The 21652-nt window shown below is 39.3% G+C and overlaps 1 protein-coding gene across 1 annotated transcript in view; it reads left to right on the forward strand.

The window, feature by feature from the left end:
• Ank2 (ankyrin 2) overlaps positions 1-21652 on the forward strand; it is a 585274-nt gene that overhangs the window by 385676 nt on the left and 177946 nt on the right. Inside the window, 1 exon segment of the mRNA XM_032897358.1 lies at positions 5188-5289. Within this exon segment, the coding sequence (XP_032753249.1) occupies positions 5188-5289 (102 nt within the window).

Raw genomic sequence — 21652 nt, forward strand, 5'->3', positions numbered from 1 at the left:
GAAACAATAGTATTAAATCGCTTAATAAGTCTCCTACTTCAGGGTAATGAAACTTAAAGCAATTAAAGAAAATTTGCTGTCTTACCACTCGACAATCTCTTTTCAAACTCTCCTACTGCTTGGAATGAGGCTACTGTTTGATGAAGATGAATAATTCATCTGAGTAGAGCTAGAATTGAACCCAAGAAAAAGCTAAAACTAAGAACTGTTTCTTGGTACACTTCTTCTACTCGCTGCTAATGATATGTGCAAGTTGACCGTGCAAAGACGACCTTGGAATTGTGTGTCTGTGCACACTTATTGTTGTTCTTCAGGCTTTGTGAGTTTGTTAGGTTCACAACCATCCTGCCACGTCTCATGACCAGACTGTGAGAGCATTCTTTTCTCTCTGTGCTACAGCTAATCTTATTGTATAGAATACACACACACACACACACACTCACACACACAGAGCGAGAGCGCAGAGAGAGAGAGAGAGAGAGAGAGAGAGAGAGAGAGAGAGAGAGAGAGAGAGACCTAGAGAGAGAGGCACACACACACACACACACACACACACACACACACACACACACACACACACACAGAGAGAGAGAGAGAGAGAGAGAGAGAGAGAGAGAGAGAGACAGAGACAGAGACAGAGGCACAGGCACACACAGAAGCACACACACACATACACATGCACACACAAGCACATGAGTGTGCACACACACATGTGTGAACACACACATCCTCTGGACTTCACTCGTTAGACACTACTTAAAAGCACAGGAGTTCACATCAAAATAATCTGCTGTGCTCTATCATAGGTTAGTTGTGTACCTGAACCGAAATGTTCCTCATTTTTCTCAGTAGGTTAATATTGAAGGAACCTAACAATGTGTAATTATTTTTAAATCTGAGTGGAGTCATGGGCTCTGAGCCATTGGTGAAGCATTCCTTTAGTGTATAATGGGACTGGGAAGCACACTTCCTCTTCACGTTCACTCTGGGAGCAAGGAAAGTCCTACTTTGCTGATGTTCAGATACTGAAATGGAACTGTGTCAAGACAAATTGAAGAGGAAGCGTTTTGTTTTCACTTGGAGATGTCACATGAAGGTTATAAAGCGGCCACACTTAATGACAACCATATGTGGCATATTAAAATAGGCGGGACTAAACATTTGACTTCCTTCCGGAGAATGAAGCTTTATAGAATGAAGTACAGTTGGTTATAGGGCTTGAGGGTCCGGGTCCTCGGGACAGACGCCAATTAGCAAGACAGAGAGAGGGGTTAGTCTCTGGTTTGTCTAGACCTTCTCCTTGAGGAGTTATTATTGTTACTTTTTACTTCATTGAGCTTTGATGTGAGAACTTCTCTGGCTGAAAAGAGAAAACTCTTTGGAAAGTTCACTTTCCTGCTGCTAATCCTTGCATTAAATCTCTTTTTATTTTTTTTTTTTCATAATTGGAGGGAAGGCAGATTGGCAAAAATATCTCCCCTCTTCTCCCATCCCCTCCTCTTACCCTTGGTGTGTGTGTGTGTGTGTGTGTGTGTGTGTGTGTGTGTGTGTGTGTGTGTGTTTGGATCCTCTTTTATCTCCTTATTGATTAAAAGCAACTAGGCTCCTGTTGTCTAAAGCTGGTTAGCCCAGAGCTGTAATCACAGATTGACCCCATTGTAGAACACAGTATTCCGACATGTGCATTTTGTTGATGTGTGTATGCAAGAAAGAGAAGTGTATGCTTTTGAACCTCAGTATACTTCATTCTTTATATATACAAGTTTTGGAAGTTTATTTTAACTCTGTCCTTGAAATTCATGTTTTTGCCACACGATAGTAACAGTCTTATTTACTTCATTTCCTCACTTTGGGAAAACTGAGTCCTTTTATGGGGTTGAAGAATTTTGTATGTATTAAAGTGCTTAAGGGGTTCCTGGCAGCTTGGCAAAATGAGACATTTACTATAATGCTAGGAGTTTTATTTGTTTATTTGCAGATGATTGCTCTAAGTCTTAAACTTGTATCTTATTTTTTAAAAAATAAACTCAGAAAGAAGGCACCCAGTTATGAAAATACTCTGTAACAACAAAAACACCTGCCACCTGCCCATTCCTCAGAGAAGCTTGGCAGATGTCCTTATGGACATCCTGGTGCTTCCATAGATTGTCTCCTAAAAATAACAGATTAATTTGCATTTATGTATATGTGTGTGTTTGTGTGAGTGTATGCTATATACATGTGGGTGCATACGAAGGCTAGAATAGAGTATGGCATGCTCTGGTTATACGCTGCCCCATGTGGATGCTGGGAACCAGTTATGGATCTTTGGGAGAAGCATCTTTTCTCATAGTGACATATCTTTTTTGAATAGTTCTACTATGGATATTGATTATCTGATACATAATGGCTCCTTTAGCTCTTTTCTTGGTACACAGTAAACAATAAATATTAGCTACATTTAACTGCGTTCTGTACGAATTGGAAGCATTTCGTTGACTCAGTTTTTAACGAAGTTTATTTTGGAAAAACTATGTTTACGTAGTATCTTTATATTTTATATGTGGGACTTCACATTCTATTTTTCCATGATTTATAGTAAAAAAAAAAAGACTTTTTTTTTTTTGTGAGCTCTTCATAGTGCCTTGTGGGACACCGAGCTATACTTAAGTGATGTAGCTAGAACCCTGGAGGGGAAAATCCCACTGGAGTTTAGTGTTAGCTGAAAACAGCAAGAAAATTTCATAGGGGAAGCATTTTACAGTGAGTCACAGCTCAACCCCTGCAGCATTGCAGATGGACTCGGGGCTCTCTGCCACGGCCATGGCTTTTAGGAAGAATGTAGCGCGAGGCGTCTTGGGAAGGAGAACGTTTCCACACTGTCCACACCTTGAGGCATTTCCGAAGGAGCAGAGCATGGATTTTGGATGTCTAGATTTTAGCCACACCTTAAGCATCTGTGTGACTTGGAAACCTGTAACCCATGCGGCCCTCGGACTGACGTGAGATAACTAGTTTCTTGGCTTTTCAGGGTTCCTGTGTGTAAATCACTTAACGATGTGCAAGCAATCATATATTTGAAACTCCCTGAGAAAATATTCCCAATTCTATTACCTGCCCATCATCACAACTGTTAAAAACAGTTTTGACAGAGTGTGCCAAGAACCCTTGCCAAGTGCAGTTTTCTTCCAGGGAAGGGGACTGTGCAGTCTACTAAGGAGAATGTCATCAAACCTGAACGAAAACAGAAGTCATCAAACTCAACTCTCACATCCAAATAGGAGAATTCCATTTCTCTTCAGACCCCTTTCCTCTTTAGCCAGATATTATACTATGAGAAAAATTTACAGTAGTTATGTAAGAGTCTTGAACCCTAACAAAAGGTTATTGTCATTATTTTGTTAAGGTTTAAAAGTCAGAATATTTATCCAAGCCTGGGGCGATGGTATAACTCTGCCCTTGGAACAGTCGTTTACTCATTCACTTTTCCTCTCGTTCACTGCCCACCTCCTGGTCACCCACCCCGACATCCCTTCTCCCATCCCAGCTCCCCTTCTCCTCTGAGCAGGTGGGGGCTCCCCTGGGTATCACCCCCAATCCTGGCACGTTTCACGAGGCAAATGAGATCATTTTCCCAGGACCAGACTCGTGGAGACGGTGGGAAGATGAAAAACTTAAAACAACGTCTCCATCCACAGAGCTATCCTCTTTACCAAGACGTTTCGGTCTGGTATTATGTCAGCTGGTTCACATTTAATAATGTTTTCCCCAAACCACTAGGAGTGCAAAATTTGCATTAGCCTCGTCCACACACCTGCCAGCTAGTGTTTTCTCCTCTCTTCAAAGCATCTTATTCTCTCCACATGAGGCTGGACAACCATAGTGACCCCAACCCAGTGTTCTTTCACTGAGTCGACAGAAAACTGACAGGAAAGGAGGAGGAGGAGGAACCCAAGCAGCTTTAGTTTCACCGAGTTTTAAAATTCTTTTATTTTGACTTGACCTTAGGCTCTGTGTCAGTTCACTTAAAACACAATGCGAAAGCAAGTGGATAGGGCTGTGGGGGATGGCCCAGTGCGTGACACACTTGCTGTGCAAGGGGAGGACCAGAACCAGGATCCACAGAACACACATAAGAACCAGGATCCCCAGAACCCACATAAAAATCTTGGAAGGCAGCCCCATTTGTTAAAGATGCTTTCTTTTTTCCATTGTATGGTTTTGGCTTCTTTATCAAAAATCAAGTGACTCTGGGTGTGTAGGTTTACTTCTTGGCCTTCGATTTGATTTCGTTGATCAGTGTCTGTTTCTGTACCAATGTCACACAGTTTTATTGTTTGGTTTTTGATGATTTTTTAATCACTATCGTGTAGGTCAGGGATGGTGATGCCTCTAGTTCTTTGCCTCAGTGGGAGAGAAAGTGCCTAGCCCAGCAGAGACTTGAAGTGTCAAGGTAGGGGTATACCCAGGGAAGCCCCCACCCACTCAGAGAAGAAGGGGAGGGTGTAGGGGGAAGGACTGTGGGAGGGATATTCAGGAGGTAGGTAGTGAGCAGAATGTAAAGTGAATAAGTAAAAGTAAAGAAAAAAACTCTTAGCAGTCATGATGGCCCCTGTGATCTGGGTGGGTGCTCAGGCGGCAGAGACACAGCAGCCCAAAGGAAGGCAGACTAAGTAGATTAACCACTGGAAAGCTTTCAGTTCTTCAAGGGACAGACACCACCACCATAAATCAAGTAGAAAGAAAAGTGGTCTTAGAGCAAGACACCTTACATCAACCCCAGGGCTTCGAGATCACGTGTTCATGCATGCCCCTCATGTGTCCGCCCCACACATGTGAACACCCTTGCACACAACACTCAAGCATGGAAAAATGTCTAGAGCGGATGACAGTTGAATTTTGCATAGTGTAATTTCATCATTGAATTGGCTGAAGATTAGGAATAAAGCAGTAATGGTCGTAGTTATTTTAATGGTTCCTTTGCACTCTCGTATGGACAGAGTGTGTTTCTCCATGCTGATCCTTACGCTGCCATGTGGTTGCCGCCTTATGAGATAGGTGATGAGTGTTCCAGTGTTTCAAAGCCAGCACTGGAACATTTCTCAGCCGGAGTTTGTCTGATGTGCACGGTTAACACCTTTGTCTTCTGGTTTTTGGTGTATTTCATGTTCTGTGTGATTCACCAAAAGTCTTTTCTTTCTCTTACAGTCTGACAGCAATGCCAGCTTCCTCCGCGCTGCCAGAGCAGGCAACCTGGACAAAGTTGTGGAGTATCTGAAAGGAGGCATTGACATCAACACTTGCAATCAGGTAATTTGGGCCATAAATTGAGAAGCTCCCAATAGCTAGAGTCTCAGATGCTATTTTCTGTTTATATTGATTTACTGATGTATCAGAAAGTCGATCTTAGGCAACCTAATTTTTACCACCTTAATGACTTTTGAAGTGTTGATGTTTACTTTTAGAAGTACTATTGCTGGTGAATTATAGAAAAAAGAAAAAATGAATGTCAGTATTTTTCTGTAAAATGATGTGAACTACTTGGTCTGGTATATTGATTGATTTGGTATATTGATTGGTTAAGAATAATATATTTAGTTCAAGGTCATCCTCAGCTATATAGGGAGGTCAAGGCTAGCCTGGGTTATTATAAGATAGTGTCTCAAAACAAACAAACAAATAAACAAACAACAAGAAACAAAAAAGTCAGAAGTTCACAAGTCTTTCTTCCATCTGGTTTAGAGAAATAGGGTTAATTCTGAGAATATGTAAAAGTACTATATTATTATATTATATTTAAATGAGGTATTTCGATTATTCATTAGAGAAAATTATTAGTTTTTTATATTATCTGTCCTCAAGAGTATTAATATGCTCTTGCCGTTTTGACAAAGATTTTTGTACCATAAGTTCAAGTGTCTAGAAACCCCAGTAATCACTAAAGCTTGAAAATGTTGTTGGTTTTGTTTTTGTGGTGTGTGTGTGTGTGTGTGTGTGTGCGTGTGCACGCGCGCGCTCGAGCGCACGCTCGCACGTGCACGCACATGTGTTTCATGACCAACAGATAGTATAATGAAAAGCAAATGATTGTGGCTAATGTCATGTTCCTCAGAGATAAATTTCATTATTTGATTCCAACTAGCAGTGCTTGGCTGCTGGTTCGCCTCCTTCTATGAATTCAGCCCAGTGTTATTAACTCTCTAAGTGCTTTTTAAGCTGCAGTTTGTGACCCATAAGGGGTTAGAGAACAGAACGTGGGCATCACAAAAAAAATTAATGACAAGAGAAGCTTTTAAAATGTGCAGTAAGCAAAATTGTTTTGAAATCAAATTGTAATGAATCCAAGGTGTTTCTCTCTGTGCTTGTCCTGTCACATAGTAGGGCTTCATTTCAGTCTATAGACACAGAATGAGCTCTGTGGCTTATGGAACTGTCCTAACATTTAGCATCATTGGACATAGAAGAAAAGTTTTTAAATGTTTTATAAAGAAATATAATAATTTAATTATGAATATCAAAGACTATTAAAATAATTCCTGACAATCATCTCTCTACATGCAAGTACCAAATTAGTATGTCTTTGGATTATATTGCATTAGAATAATTAATTTAAAAATTACTGTATGAATTCCTGATCTTAGTTTCATTATTAAAAACCATTAAATGAATTTTGGCTTAGGATGTGGGACGGAATTTCCAATGATTTCAGAAATGACATTAAACATATTTCTGCTCTTTCCTAATATTTACTCATGTGAAATGACATTGTTAGAGTTGGAGAGTCTAAAATCAATGTACCAGTCAGGTGACAGTGGTGGCGCACGCCTTTGATCCCAGATCTCTGGAGGCAGAGGCAGGTGGATCTCTTAGTTTGAGGTTACCCTGGTCTACAAAGTGAGGTCCAGGACATTTACGCCCAAACAGAGAAACTCTGTTTCAAACGAACAGATCAATCAGAATACCTACATCAACTCTACAGATGTCTGTCAACACTGTCATCAAATATTTGGCCGGCATTTAAGTTTTGTGTAAAACTAAACAAGCATACCCACCTCAGTAGTACACAAATTCACTTTCATCCTTCACAAACGTAAAATACAAAACTGCTTTAAAATAAATTTTCTTATGTTGTATTATCAGGAAATGCTTGATTTATGTACCTATTTTATATTTTTATATATACCCAGAGTTCCATAAAATTACTTGAGTAGAAAGGGGTCATAAGTGGAAAAGTTTAAGAAGCCTTGCTTAAGGCCACTGAAATTGGTTACTCTCTCAAACACTTTTAAAAACTGCAATCAGGTTATTTATTACCCCCCAATGATCATCTTCCTGATTCCTATTTATTTAATTTTCCCACTTTTCTTACTGAGCACTTTGGAATGTCACCACATGCTGCCAGGGAATCCAGGTCTCCTCTACTGGGTCTTCATCTTGTTAATAAAATAACTTAAGAACAAATTCAAACAATAGCTCCAGGACAAGTTTATTCCGGTTTAAAAGCAAACCTCAAGGAGGCAAGCTGCCGGGAGGAAGCTCTTCAGGGAAAGAGAAAAGGTCATGCTTTCTGAGTTAAGCTGGTATGGAGGTCAGCCCATGCGAGGAGGGGAAATTTGGAGAGAGAGAGAGAGAGAGAGAGAGAGAGAGAGAGAGAGAGAGAGAGAGAGAGAGAGAGAGAGAGAGACCCAAAACATCCTTAAGAAAAAGAAACGAAAAGGGGACAAGTCACACTTTTTTGAGTAATTCAGAAAGATGGGAAGACTTCAAAGGTTCTGTAGGTGGGAATTTTGCGAAGAAATAGCACAGTATTTTGTTGGAGAGATCATTATTCCTTCTGTTTCCATATCCTGGATCAAGGTGATTCTGCCCTCCCAAGGGTTGGCCCCTTGGCAAGGAGAATGACCTGCCCAACTTGATTAATACTTGAGGAACAAGGCAACTCCATATCCCCACACAGAGGTAGAATCCAATCTGAACTATACCACTGTGTCAACTCCAAGCCAGCCTTTCATGTCAGTCAGTGCTGGTCAGTAGCTAGTATGCATCTTTAGAGTAGACCACTGTGGACCTTCAGTATCCAGATTCACATTCACTCCCGTGTCTTCACTTAGCAGAGCGATCAGAAAACCCTTGTGCATTCAGCTGGGTCATTTCTATTCTGGTCTCTTTATGTTACTTTATGTTGCCATTCTAAAATAAAAACATATTCATGGCACTTCTAACATTCACAAGTTCCCTGTGGCTGAGAATCCCTGTAAGAGTAGAGCCATGGTGTCTCAGATGGCTGGACATGGCTTCTCTATTTTCATTTGAGAATCACGGGAGGGAGAAGCATTGTCATTGATGACAGGGTTGCTCTTCATTTAGGGGAGTGTGTCTCTCATCACACAGAAATACAGAGACTTAATTGCTTTTGCAGATAGTGTGAGGTATAACAGGAATAGAAAGCCCTTGGATTGCAGGATCCTGGGCCATCTGCTGGGGTAGTGTTTGCAGTGAGGAGTCTTGAAGGACTAGGACTTGGCAATACCAACCCTGAGGCCAAAAGCAGGCTGATGTGAACTCCCCAAGGCCTACACAAACAGGCTTCATGGGTTCCACCTTTGTGTCCACTGGCGATGAGAAGATCCAGCACCAGAGGCATAGGACGCTCAACTGCTGCTTTTGCTGTGGATTACAAAGTCCTTGCTCAAATCCAGGAGACTTGGTTCCTCTGCTAACATCGTGATGTAGTTACAGGATAGTTCTAAGATTTGTAGGTGGGAATGTTGATACCGAACCATACTAGGAGACCAAATAACTTCCTCTCCATGTGCAGATGGAATGAGACCATTTCAGATGAATGGCCCCCTTTAATCTTATTTTCCATTAGGAATACTTTTTATCTGATACCCTTGTATTATTCTTTTTTCTTGGATATTTTATATATTTACATTTCAAATGTTACCCCCTTTCCAGGTTGAACAAGTAATTTGAACTTAAAGTATATTAATTATATTAAGAAAGAAAATCCAAGCTCCTACATGTATATAAGTATTCATATATATATTTCCTCAATAAAGTGCCTTAGAGTTTAAACTGGAAATGTTTTATATTTTTGACATACTGCCTTAGGTTCATTAAGTAAATTAAATACACTCCCCAATTTTAATATAAGCTAATTCCATGTCTAAGTTGGCAGTATATTAATAAATGGGATATGTGTTTGTTGCTTCATTTACATAAATATTAAATAAACATTTCATGATTAATGCTAAAAGTAGAATTAATTAAAATGAAACTAACCTATTTCAAACATAGTTCAGTTCATCTTAAAGTAATTTGTGACTCGTCAAAGTTATTCATTTATTTTTTGATGCTATTTTAAGAAGAGTTCTCTCTCAATAGTAAATACTCTGTTCATCAGTGATTGACACTAAGTCCACCTTCTTGAGCTGGCTTGAAGGTTTTCATCTGTCTTGCACGTTTCTTCTCGCAGCCTTCTATTCCCTAATGTCTCACCTAAACAAAAGACTATTCTCGGAGACATGGTATAATAAGCCATAGACTCAAAGCCAAGTTCTACCACTTGGGGGATGTTATTTCAGTTCAGAAAGTGGCTGTTCTGTAATCTCTGAACAGGGTGAAAGCATGCTCAATGCCTCTTTCCCAGGATGCAATGACATTTGAACTATGAATCAGGAAGCTTAAAACATGATTTTCTACTGTTCCTGCAGTCTAATTAAAACTACTGTGTATATTCAATGAAGAATAAAAATTATAATTTCTTTCCACAAAACTATGAGATTGCTCAAATTTCTCAGACTTAACTAGCTGTAAAGCAGATGTTTTCTTCTTCTTCTTCTTCTTCTTCTTCTTCTTCTTCTTCTTCTTCTTATTATTATTATTATTATTATTATTATTACTATTATTATAAAGTGCATTAATTAGGAGGTAAAGTGAATAATATCAAGTAGGATTTATGCATCAAGTTTTGTGCCATGAGTTTTACATGTGATGCTTTATCTTTAGCTGAGACAAAATCCTGCGAGATGTGGGGTGAGCCTCAGTTAATTGATGCAGAAATTGAGTCTGTGTCTGTGTGTCACGTCCTACGTTTCTCTGCCACAGGACATCCTGAGAAGATATTTGAGCTGCCTTTGGCTATACATATGGTGGTAGTGTCCTTCATTCTGAAGTTTGGACCATATTAATAACTTTCCATTATTAATAGCAAAGAGTATTTATTCATCCTCAGATTGGTGTAATAAAGAAATTCCTAAATCAGAGAAAACCACCATCAAAAATTCTGCTGTTTTACCAAGCATCCTATTGGAATTTGAATAAAGTATAGAACTGAATATAATTTCCAGGAGATAGGATAACGGAGCCGGCATCAATCAAAGCCAAAGGTTACCTCTTTCTAATTATGTGACAATCAAACACTGTGGTGTAGGGACAAAGAGAAGAAAGACTATCCCGGCTTTTCTTCTAAGCTGGGGTTTCCAGGGAACATTATGACACTCCATATAAAAACCAGGACTCTCTGTACCCGTTATATTTCTCAATGGAAGACAATTTGGACTTTATCGGCTTTCCAAAAATATCACAAGTGTTGATGTGGTAAAAGAGAACTAAGACTGAAATTAGGATCAGGTTTTTTTCTTCAAAAAGTAAAATGGGTTTTATATATTATCATGTGAAGTTTGAAATTTAATATAAAATACACCTTGGTTTGTAGTAATCTTAAAGAAAATATGGGTCTGGGAAGCAGAGGTTTGTGATGAAGAATGTCCTTAAAGGAAATGGGTGAAATTGGTAAATGTGGCACAAGAAAATACCCTAAAAACTTCAAGTCTTAATTTTCCTTTTCCCAATGTTTGTAGATATGGCCATTAGTTTGTTTTCTTTAAAACATTAGGCTAGAATTTATTAGTCTTGTTAGTTTTTCTCTGTTAAAAAGACAATTAACCTTAACATTCACTCTATTATTGAAACTCATAAATATATTTCCTATAAAATATTTATTTAGTAATTGTGTCAGAATTGATATTATAGTGTTATAAACAAGGCCAATACCTAGGTAGTAAAAATAAACTCTATAATGTTTCCATAAACATTTATAGCCATATTAATAAAAGTCCAGGAAGGTTGAGATATTAATAAAAACCCAGGATGGTTTGTTTCACTACAGTGACTTAAAAATAAAGGCCTATTGCTTGGCACCTCTTACATACCACAACAAGGGCCAACAGTTTTTAAAATGCCCTCGTTTGGGGTTTTGAGTCACTGCCACCAAATGGTAGAAATAAAGATGCAAACTTATCACTTTAAACCCATGTTTTCTTTCCCCCAAAGCAAACAATCATGTGGTTTTTGTTTTGTTTTGGTTTTTGGTTTTTTTGTTTTGTTTTGTTTTGTTTTGTTTGTCTGTTTTCTCCGAGTAACAGAGCCCTGGGTATTCCTGGACTTATTTTGTATACTAGGCTGGCCTCAAACTCATGGAGATCCTCCTGCCTCTACATCCTGAGTGCTGAGAGCAAAGGCATGCACCACCTATCCATCTCAGAGGCCAATCTTAAAACATAATTTTAAAGCAATATTAATGTTTTTAGAACAGCAAGCCTTCTGTAAAAAGACAATACATTCAGCAATCAATTTAGAAGATGTCCTCTTAGTGTGACTCAGACAAATTTTGGAAGTTACATTAAAAATGTAGATGCCAGAGTCCATTTTCTTCCAGCTAAGGGACGCTGAGCAATCTACCTCCTCCTGCCTGAATTTACTCAACCGCAGTGATCATAAGAACCTGAAGTTGGAGTTGTAGGTGACTGGAGGGAATGTTTGAGAAATTCCTAGTAGAACAAGTACTCCGTGGATATTTTTGAACATGACAATCCACATTAGAATAATACAGTCCTCTCATATTGACTCAACCTGCCTGTTAGCAGAAGCAGTTGTATTTTTTTCATAGGCAGGGCAAACTATTAAATGGCATGTCTGTAGCCTGTGTTATCAGAGAGGAAACATTATACTTAATTTCAATTTGGTTATCAATTTATCTAGACGGTGTTAAACTAAAATGTTTTTCAGCAACTAAAATCTTTCCCACAAATGTCATTTGGATCCATCTGGCTTGGACCAGCCTTTAAAAATGCCAAGAACAGTACTAGTCCTGGACTTAAAAAGAAAAATAAAATTGAAATGAAAATAGTTGAATTCATGGAATTATTGAACCATGGAAAAAACTATAGTTCTCTACCTAGTTAGATTAGACACATATGTTTATACAGTGTAGCTAACCTCAGTATGATTGTCATCATTTGCTTTCTATTCCTGCGATAAAACACCATGACCAAAAGTAACCAAAAGGGTTTACTAGGTTTGCACATCTGGATCACAGTACATTATGAAGGGAAGCCAGGGCAAGGACTCAAGGCAGAATAACCTGGAGACAGGAAGTGAAGTAGAGGACCTGAAAGAAGACTGCTTACTGGCTTGCTCCACAGGGCTCACTCACATTCCCTTCTCATGTAATCAAAGCCCACATGCCCAGAAATGGCACTGCTCACAGTGGGCTGGGCTCTCACACATCCATCATTAATCAAGGAAATGCCCTATAGACTTGCCAACCGATCAATATGAGGGGGCATTTTCTTAATAGAAATTCCTTCTTCCTCCATAGCCCTAGCTTGTGTCAAGTTAAACAAAAACTAACAAGGGCACTGTTTATTGCTGATGCCTCCTTTAATGAAGCAAAGACTTCCTTCCTTACAGTAGGTAATGTTAATTCAAGTTTGAAATAAATATGGCCTGCCCAATCTTTTGAATTTCAGCATTGATAGTCACTCAGTAGTAAGCAGTTCTAGCAGACATACATTAAGTACTCATTCAAAGCACTAAAACGTTTTGATTATATTTGCGCCTACTGGAACTGAGAAGTTTGAAATATAATGACGTGTTCGTTTTGGAAATGAAGGGTGATCTTATTTAAATTATTTCTGTGGCTGTGCTCTTAAGGACTGTCTGCATGATTTAGATTGCAACAGAACACTTTATATTCTGGGAATTCTCTTGAGTCTCTCTTCCTGTGACCAAGGACATAGATTGTAATTCTTGACTTCCCAGCAGCCTCCCATCTTCCAACCTTGCTTCAGCTATCATAACCACAGCATTCTCTTCTTCCAATCTGACCTCAGGCACAGCACTTGTTCATCTGTTCATTCAAACAGTTTTGGTGCTGAGAATGCAGTAGGTCAGAAAATAGCATGACCTCTGCCCTAAATGAGAATGGCTTCCAGAGACTCAATGATTTGACTCTGCGACTCCCAGTTGGTAGAAGTGATTGGGAAAGATTAGGAGGTATGGCCTTATCACAGGAGGTGTGCCATTAGGAATGGGATAGCAAAAGACTTCCGCCATTTTTAGTGTACCCTCTCTTCGATTTCTCTTTATAGCTAGTGAAGTAAGCTCCTAGCTCTTCCTGGCAACGCGCCTTCACTTTACTTTACCATCATCGACTCTAACCCTCTGAAGCCATAAGCCTAAATGAATGCTTTCCTTTTGAAGTTGTCTTGGTCATAGGGCTTTTTCATCAGAATCGAAAAATAACCAATCCATATGTACTGAGGAAAAGGAATAAATCAGTTGGGCATGGTGGCGTATGCCTTTAATCTCAGCATTTGGGAGACAGAAGCAAGTGGATATCTGTGAATACAGAGCCAGCTAGCAATCCATAATAAGACCCATATCAAAAAAAAAGGGGGAAATAATTAAAAGGAAAAACAAAAGCAGTAAAAGACATGGAAAAGAAACATACAGCAAGAGAGGAGAGACTGGAACCAGAGTGGTGTATCATGGCTGACAAGATGGCCAGTGAGGAACCAACAGAGCTGAGCATGAAGCCATGCACTATTTTCAATGAGTACATTTTATACGTCTTGATGAGAGACCTCCACAGAACATGGTGATATGTCCAAGGACTACCAGGGAAGTCAGCCTGCCTGAAATAAAATAAAGGAGAAGAACAGGAAGAGGTTAGGGAAAAACAGGTGTGTTAGAGTTTGTAGGTTATTTTAAGAAAAAAAACTTTGGCTTTGATTCTAAAAAGAAAGGTAATTAGAGAAGTTTAAAGAAAGAAGTGATAGAAACTGGATTGACTACGGCTCAGTAGTGGCACCCAGACAGAAGAGAGCAAGGACAGCCTAAGAATAGATCTTTAATTATTTTAGGTGAGAAATGACTAAAGGTGAGTTTTATTCTAGGGCAACCGGCAGAAGCCATGAGCCCTGTTTAGCTTCCAGGTAGAATTTAAAGATAGAGCTGTTGGTTGATGGTTGTGGGGGATTCTGCAAACACCACGACATGCAGATTGTGGGCACGTGAGCAAGATTGAAGTTATTCAACACTATTCTGTAGCTGGTGTTGGTTCAAACTTTGGGAGTCCGACACGGGAAGTTTATTTTGGGCACAGTTAAGTACAGCTTTTGAAAAAAGTGTTTTCTGGTGATAATTAACTCAATCTTATGTTTACAATAAAACTTAAAACATGATTACATTGAACTTCTTTTCAAAGTACATGTAACTTTTTTTTATGAAGATGGGTTCTATTAACTGAGAAACGGTGCTCAAGATAAAGGTATTGGGAGATTGACTGAAATAAATGTAGCCATCCGGAAGAGCCAGGTGTGGCCTGGCTTTATAGATAGCACACGGGTCACCAGACTTCTAACCACATTCATTCCCAGACTTCTGAGCAGAAACCAGATTATACATCTCTTCCTGTTTTTCTGTGAGCCCAAGGACCTTTGCTCCCACTGCAGATGGATTCAGCATAGGATGATGGCAAAAAGGAGGTAGAATAATGAAGTTTGGGGTTGTCATGGGAGAAGTGGCTGTTGAATTTCATGAACTGTAGTGGAGAGTTCTGTGTGATGAGCAGCTTGAAGGAATAATCTGGCCAATGTTAAAAATTTTAAGTTTGCTATGTGGGATCCAAGATAAGGGAGTTGGACACATGAAGTTCAAAACAGAAGCTTTGACCAGAGATAGAAACTTCCGTTCAGTCGGTGTATAGACAATATTTAATCCATAGAACTGGATGGGATTATCAAAGTATTTATGAGTATCTATGAATAATAAAAGATGTTTAATAGCTTAACCTTAGGGCACTCAGGGGCTTGAGAATGGGCAAGAGTGCTCAAAGATGTAGGGGGGAAACCCAGAGAGATTTGTGTCATGGAAGCCAAATGAAAAAGTTATTTTTGGATCTAGGAAATGGTCAACTTTGTAAAATACCGTTGGCCAAATAATCTGAAGGACTGAATAATATCTGGGGCTTGTGGTAATAGAGATGATTCCATTAGGGTAATTTCAGCGGAGGGTGGAGTGGAGTCAGATAGAGTTCATTCACTGGACAATGGACAGACAAAATATTCCTCCAAGGATCTGTTTTATAAAGCATAGAGTAGACCAGAGAGTAGCTGGAATAAGAAACAGGATCGAGAAAGGAATTTCTGTTTACGGGAAGGAGCAACAACATTTCTGTTTTGTGATTGGAGAATATCAGCAGGGAAAGAAATACATGATTTAAGGAAGAGACTGGTGGAAACTAAAGAGACCGGAGAATGACCCAGGGCTCCTTGGTCAGCTGGCAAAGTGATCAGGCCTGGTACACAGTGGAGAGTTGTCCTTTCCTAAGGGTGTGGATAATTAAAGAGAGAAAGGTCATATGGATATATCGGAAGTAGAATGGGTATGGGGCTGGAAGCTGGGTGTGTGGTGGGAGCTTTTAACTGCCTTCTTTTTTTCAGTGAAATGAGTCAAAGTTACTAGTTGAGTTATAGGAGAAACGTGATAGAGGTTGTGGAGAGAGAAGGTGTGAAATGATTGATTCAGAGAATAGGAGAGAATATACAAGGATAAAACTGATGCTTGTGGTTGCCTAGCAATGTTAAGGACCTGCTTGAGGTTATGAGCACGAATTTGTCATGAATCTAGGTAGTGTGTGTGTGTGTGTGTGTGTGTGTGTGTGTGTGTGTGCATGCGTGTGTGTTTCTGAAGTCTGGTTCAGGCAGAAAGTGGCATTGCTTGTGATTGGGAATGCAGTTTAAGCAAGCATTATGGTTGAGCTAGAGAAATGCAAGCAAACAGGATACATGGAAGGAAACATACATTCGTTACAAAGGGCATGCTCAGAATATGTGCCAAATAGAAAAACACTAGGGTAAAAGAATTGATTCTAGATATCATTGGTGGAAGGATTACTGGCATTGGGTGAGTGGTGGTGAAGGAATTGACTGGCAAAACAGATCTTGGAAGAAATTTCTCATCTTTTGAAACGACAAGGGCTAGGGTGCGATTTTGGAGTTAATATGAGAGGTAAAGGAAAAATATATCATTGACAGAGAAGAATGCTGGAATCTTAAATTAGTTTGGTAAGTCCATGAGTGAGTGAGTGGGAGAGTGTGGAAGTGAAGATATCGTCTTCAGAGGAGGAGGAATGAGAGTTAGAGAACACAGGAAGAACACACAAGGAGACTTACGAAGGAGAAGGAAGAGTTTGGAAGATAGACAGAGTGGTGAGCACCCACAGTGGGTAGGATGGCGGTGCATAAATATTCATAGCTCTGGTAGCATCAAGGAAGCTGTATGGTCAGGATTCAGCTAGAGTAAGGTTTAGAGGAATATTCTGGGAGGACATTTAACACATAGAGATGCTACCAGTCAGGCCAGTTGTGATTAAAGGGCTTGAGGTGAAATTTCAGGAGTGGGAAAAGTTAAGAGAGATTATCCAGAGGTATTCAGGAGTTAGGTTTGGATACATGAAGGCCAACCTAATAACTGGCTTCAGTGGAGGAAACTGGCATGACAAATTTACCCCAGGTGGTCCCGGGTAAGGAGCCATTGAGAGCTTAAAGGAAGAATAGAGGAAGCAAATCTAACCAGGGTCTGCTTGTAGAGCTCTGTGGAGTTCCACCTTGATCTTCGCTGTTGGAAGCCTTGATCAAACACATTCTCAACATGATTCTTGTGGGAACTACAACCAGATGCAGGTGGGGTATGAGTAGGTATATATGAGGGGTAAAGCTGTCACTCCTGCTTGTCACCCTCTCTCCTTGGTTATTTTCTTTGTGCCATTGGAAGCCATCTCTTCTGACAACTTTAAAGAATCTTTTCTCTCTTCTGAAGAAGTTTTTTCTCTCCTCCCTCTCTCTACTTCATTCTTCTCCAAAGGCTAAATGGAGTACCCCAATTCTATTCTTTTTTTCTCTTGGAATAAGAAACAGAACAAAGATAATCTTGTTTTTAATGCTAACTATTTCAAATTTGGGGAGACAGTTCCTAGAGATTAACGAAATGCATATATTAAAGATAATTTGGCAGTTCCATATTAAGAAACAGCCATCGCACTGATAATGAGCATGATTCAGTGCTAAATCCCTCTCTCTTTTTCTCTCTCTCTCCGTGTTGTGTGGTGTTGTGATAAGAACGACAAAGATAATTGTCTTTTGTCCCATACTCTATTCCTTCTCAGCCTTCTCCACCAGAAATGAAAGGTCTATAAGGGCAGGTGAGAATCCAAAATTTAGAGAAGTGGGAGGTCGTAGGGTATGCACATACCTGTGTTTGTGAGCACATACCCTAAGGAAGTCCTTTGTTCAGGGTGCTGCGTGTTAGTTGGTCTGAAATGAGTCCTTGTATCTTGGTGGATGTGCAGAGTCTTTGGGGGGCTGAGCAAAGGGTGTCTCTGCCCCTGGGGAAAAGGCTTCTTGGAGAATTCATTGAGAAATAAGGGAAATATATAATTGGGCCAATGGAGGCTGAGGAGGAAAGTAGAGAGCAAAAGAACCATCTTATCAGGGAATTGGGAATGAAGTCTCTCATCCAAGACAGCAAGGAGTTTGTCAAAAGATGTTATTCAAGTTCCTCAGAGTTAGCCATTTGAATACTAACCACATAACTTTTTTTTCAAACAGTTGTGCTTTTAGTGAGATTTCCATGTCTAAAGAAAAGGCGCTAGAGCCTTATTAACAAATTTCATTCACTGCTAAAATTTTCTATTTTATTGTTGTTGTTATTATTTTTATCTTATGTGTATATATATTTGCTTGCATGTATGTCTATGTATATGCCTTGTGCTTGTGAAGTCCAGAAGAGGGTATCAGAGTCTTCGAAACTGGAGCTACAAAAGGTTGTGAGCCACTGTGCAGGTGCTGGGAATTGAACCAGGGTCCTGTGGAAGAGCAGTCAGTGTTCTTAACCACTGAGCCATCTTTTCAATGCCCACTGACTGCTAAAGCTAAGCAATATGCAGGAAAGCAAGCAAGCACCTCATGTTGGGAACAGAAAACATTAGCAACATAAGAAGGTGAAGGGATCAATCAGGAGAAGTTCTAGAACATACCAATATAAATGTGGGTGAAGTTAAACTTGGGGTGAAAGGCTAGCACCAACTTGCATGCATCAACTCGCAATGACTTATAACTAAAATGCATCCACTAGAAGCTACTGCTAGTAAGAAGAGTATACTGCTGGCTGACCTAGACTTGATGCACGATATGTATCCAATTAACATTCAGTAAATACATAATCGAACATGGATATTGGACCAATCGCTTCACTCATTCTGAATAGTAACTTAGATATTCATGGAGTGGGAATCAATAGCACCCACGGTGTCAAATGCTATTGACCTTTACTGCATACCTGCTACATGTTTGTTACGGTTCTGTAGGCAACGTATGCTGTTCACAACGTGCTGTTCTACCTTAAAGGGAGAGTGTCGGTCCTCTAATGAATTACAAAACAACCCATCACATCGTAGTTACTTTCACTTGCGAGAAAAAGTCCTGACTCTCCAATGGTTGACGTTAGACAGCATTTTATTAACCGAAGAGGTGCCAGCTGCAAGCAAGGGCTGAACTGATTCTAGAGTTAGTGATGTACAGATTCACATCAGCCCTCAGACACTTACCTCAGAAGTTTGTGTTCTACTGAACACGGTAAAAAGTTTCATCCATAGGAAGGATCTGGGTCGACACATTCACTGTTATTGTCAGTCTTGATAAATCCTGTAAAAGGGAGAAAACCCAGGTTTTCGACTCCCTTTCACAAAACACTTTGCTTGAGATTTTAAAACAACAGTTAGTGACACATACAGATGACGGCGTCTAATGGATTGTGTCTGTAAAAAGGTACAATGCCACATGTAGAAAAAGAACAAGAGAGGCTAAATATTAGGGGATGAGGAAGGACCAATTGCAGGTAATGCGCATGAGTTATGAAGGGTTACAAAGAGCTGATTGTATCAGTTCTGTTGTGGATTGTTCATTTTTGGTGGAGAACAAGTGGATAAAATATATTCAAGAGTGAAAGCGTGACGTTCTGGAGGCTTATTCTAATTGTGCAGAAGTGCGTTGAATTGTATAGGCTGATTCTGCTTAGATTTGGTGTGTGATCTTTTTACTTACTTTCATATTTTTTATATTTTATTTTTTATTGGAATTTTTATTTATATTTCAAATGTTATCCCCTTTCCCAGGTTCCCTTCCATAACCCCCCGATCCTATCCCATCCCCTCTCCCCCTTCTTCTATGAGGGTGTTCCCCTACCTATCCACCCAACTCTTACTGCCTCCCTGACTTGACATTCCCCTACACTGGGGATCCAGCCTTGGCAGGACCAAGAGCTTCTCTTCCCACTGATGCCCAACAGGGCCATCTCTGTTACATATGCAGCTGGAGCCGTGGGTCTGTCCATGTGTACTCTTTGGATGGTGGTTTAGTTCTTGGTTGCTCTAGTTGTTTGGTGGTGTTGTTCTTATGGGGTTGCAAACCCCTATTTTCATTTTTTTTTTAAATAATGAAGTTTATAAAATTGAAAAACAGTGGGGCAGCATTGTGTCATTAATTGCCACCTGACCGTTGACCCATACTTCATTACTGGGAGAAATCAAGAGATCAGCCACAACACCCCCACCCTTCATTTTTACTTTTAAGTGAAAACTAGCTAAGTTTAGTGTTCGTTTAATACCACAGAGTTCTCTAATTCACTTTAATAGTCTTTTTATCGCTTTGGCTCGTTTGAGCCTTGTAATTCCAAAAAGCTTAAGAAATAATTTTCAGAGTCTGAGCTATTTCTCACTAGTTGGAATTGCAAATAAGGGCCTTAAGAAGCTTCTATGTCCAAAGTTACAGTAAAATTATGGGATTATATCAGGGAATAAGCAGCCAGGAGTTTGGATTTTTCACCTCCAAAAGTCAAATCTAAACAGGTTATCTTTTTATACAAAAGGAAGGGCCCCAAGAAAAGTTTAATTTCAAAACTTCAGAAAGTTAAAACTGATGAATTGATACAGTGGTCTGTTTTGGGTATTGTTTGCTTACCAGTGAGGATTTAAAATAATAAGAATATATGTTCTATTACAAAAAAAAAAAAAAAAGCTTTCTAAAGTTATTATTCAAATAGCCCAAGTTTGGTTTCTCACCAAGTCACTGTTAGTTCATCTTTTATACATTTAATTTCAAGATTAGGTGAATTGATACAATTGTGAGCTTACCATAGGGCTTAAATAATAAGAATATAGTAAGCTTTAGTTATTATTCAAATAGCGTGCTCCCTTTAAGTCGAACATTGAAATCTCAGTAAAACATGGCAGTAATGAGTAGATAAGATAGTTTTTTCCTTTGAGATTAGTGTGAATATTTTACTTCAATGAATATTAAGTTAGTCATTAAAGAAACTGTCTGTAAAAAAGTAAGTTAACCACAGATGTAAGACTGTGTGGAAATAGTGCAGAAGTGAAGAGAGCTCAGATTTTCAATGTCAAATATCAGATCTGAATTATTGACTTGGTGGCTACTCACGGAACCGGGATTCTCTCATTCATTTCTCCACAGTTCCATTGAAATTCAAAGCACTTAAAAAATTACTTTGTATAAATTAAAACTTTTGTTAGTAAACATATTCTTGAATAAAACATGCCCAGCTCAACTTACCACTCTGGAAACAAGCACTGTAACTCTGAAAGAGCTTAGTCAGCACCTGCGAGGCACCTTTCCAATAGTGGGAGGGATGAAAGCCAGGTCCTGTCCTTTAACGTGGCCATTTCCTCTGAACTTCCCCTTGAACTCATATATTTTTACCTGCTTCCCTTTAAACATTTGCATCTTACTATAGTTAAAGAACTTACGTATGTTTAGTTGGGTGTTTTCTGGTGTAAATGCCAGAGTAGAGTCCGTGTAGGATTTACAAAGCAGATTATCCAAATACATGAGAGGAAATTATTGACATGTCTATGTAGTTGCTAGTTGATTCCTTTTTAGTTATCCAGCACAACCATAGGCTACCCGGGGTTAGAAACCATGCTTTTACCTTCTTACTTAGAACTCCTATCAAATAACGATTAAACAGTAGGTAGCAGTTCCCTTGCTATTGGGTGTTCATTGTGCCCCATTCACTATTTCTTCATGACCTATTTGCCCATTGACCTCTTTTCTATGCTCTTATGAAACTTCAAGAAGAATAGGTAATAGTAAAATATTTTACAGAGCCATTGAGTGTTAGATATATTCTGACATACACACAAAAGCAACAGACCAGTCCATTTGGAAATGACAGATCCATGAAGATGGATTATAGATGTAATTTATACTGTTATTGCTTGTTAAAGAAACAGAGCAATGGGTACATG

This window comes from Rattus rattus, chromosome 3 (assembly GCF_011064425.1).
Source record: "Rattus rattus isolate New Zealand chromosome 3, Rrattus_CSIRO_v1, whole genome shotgun sequence".
Lineage (NCBI taxonomy): Eukaryota > Metazoa > Chordata > Mammalia > Rodentia > Muridae > Rattus > Rattus rattus.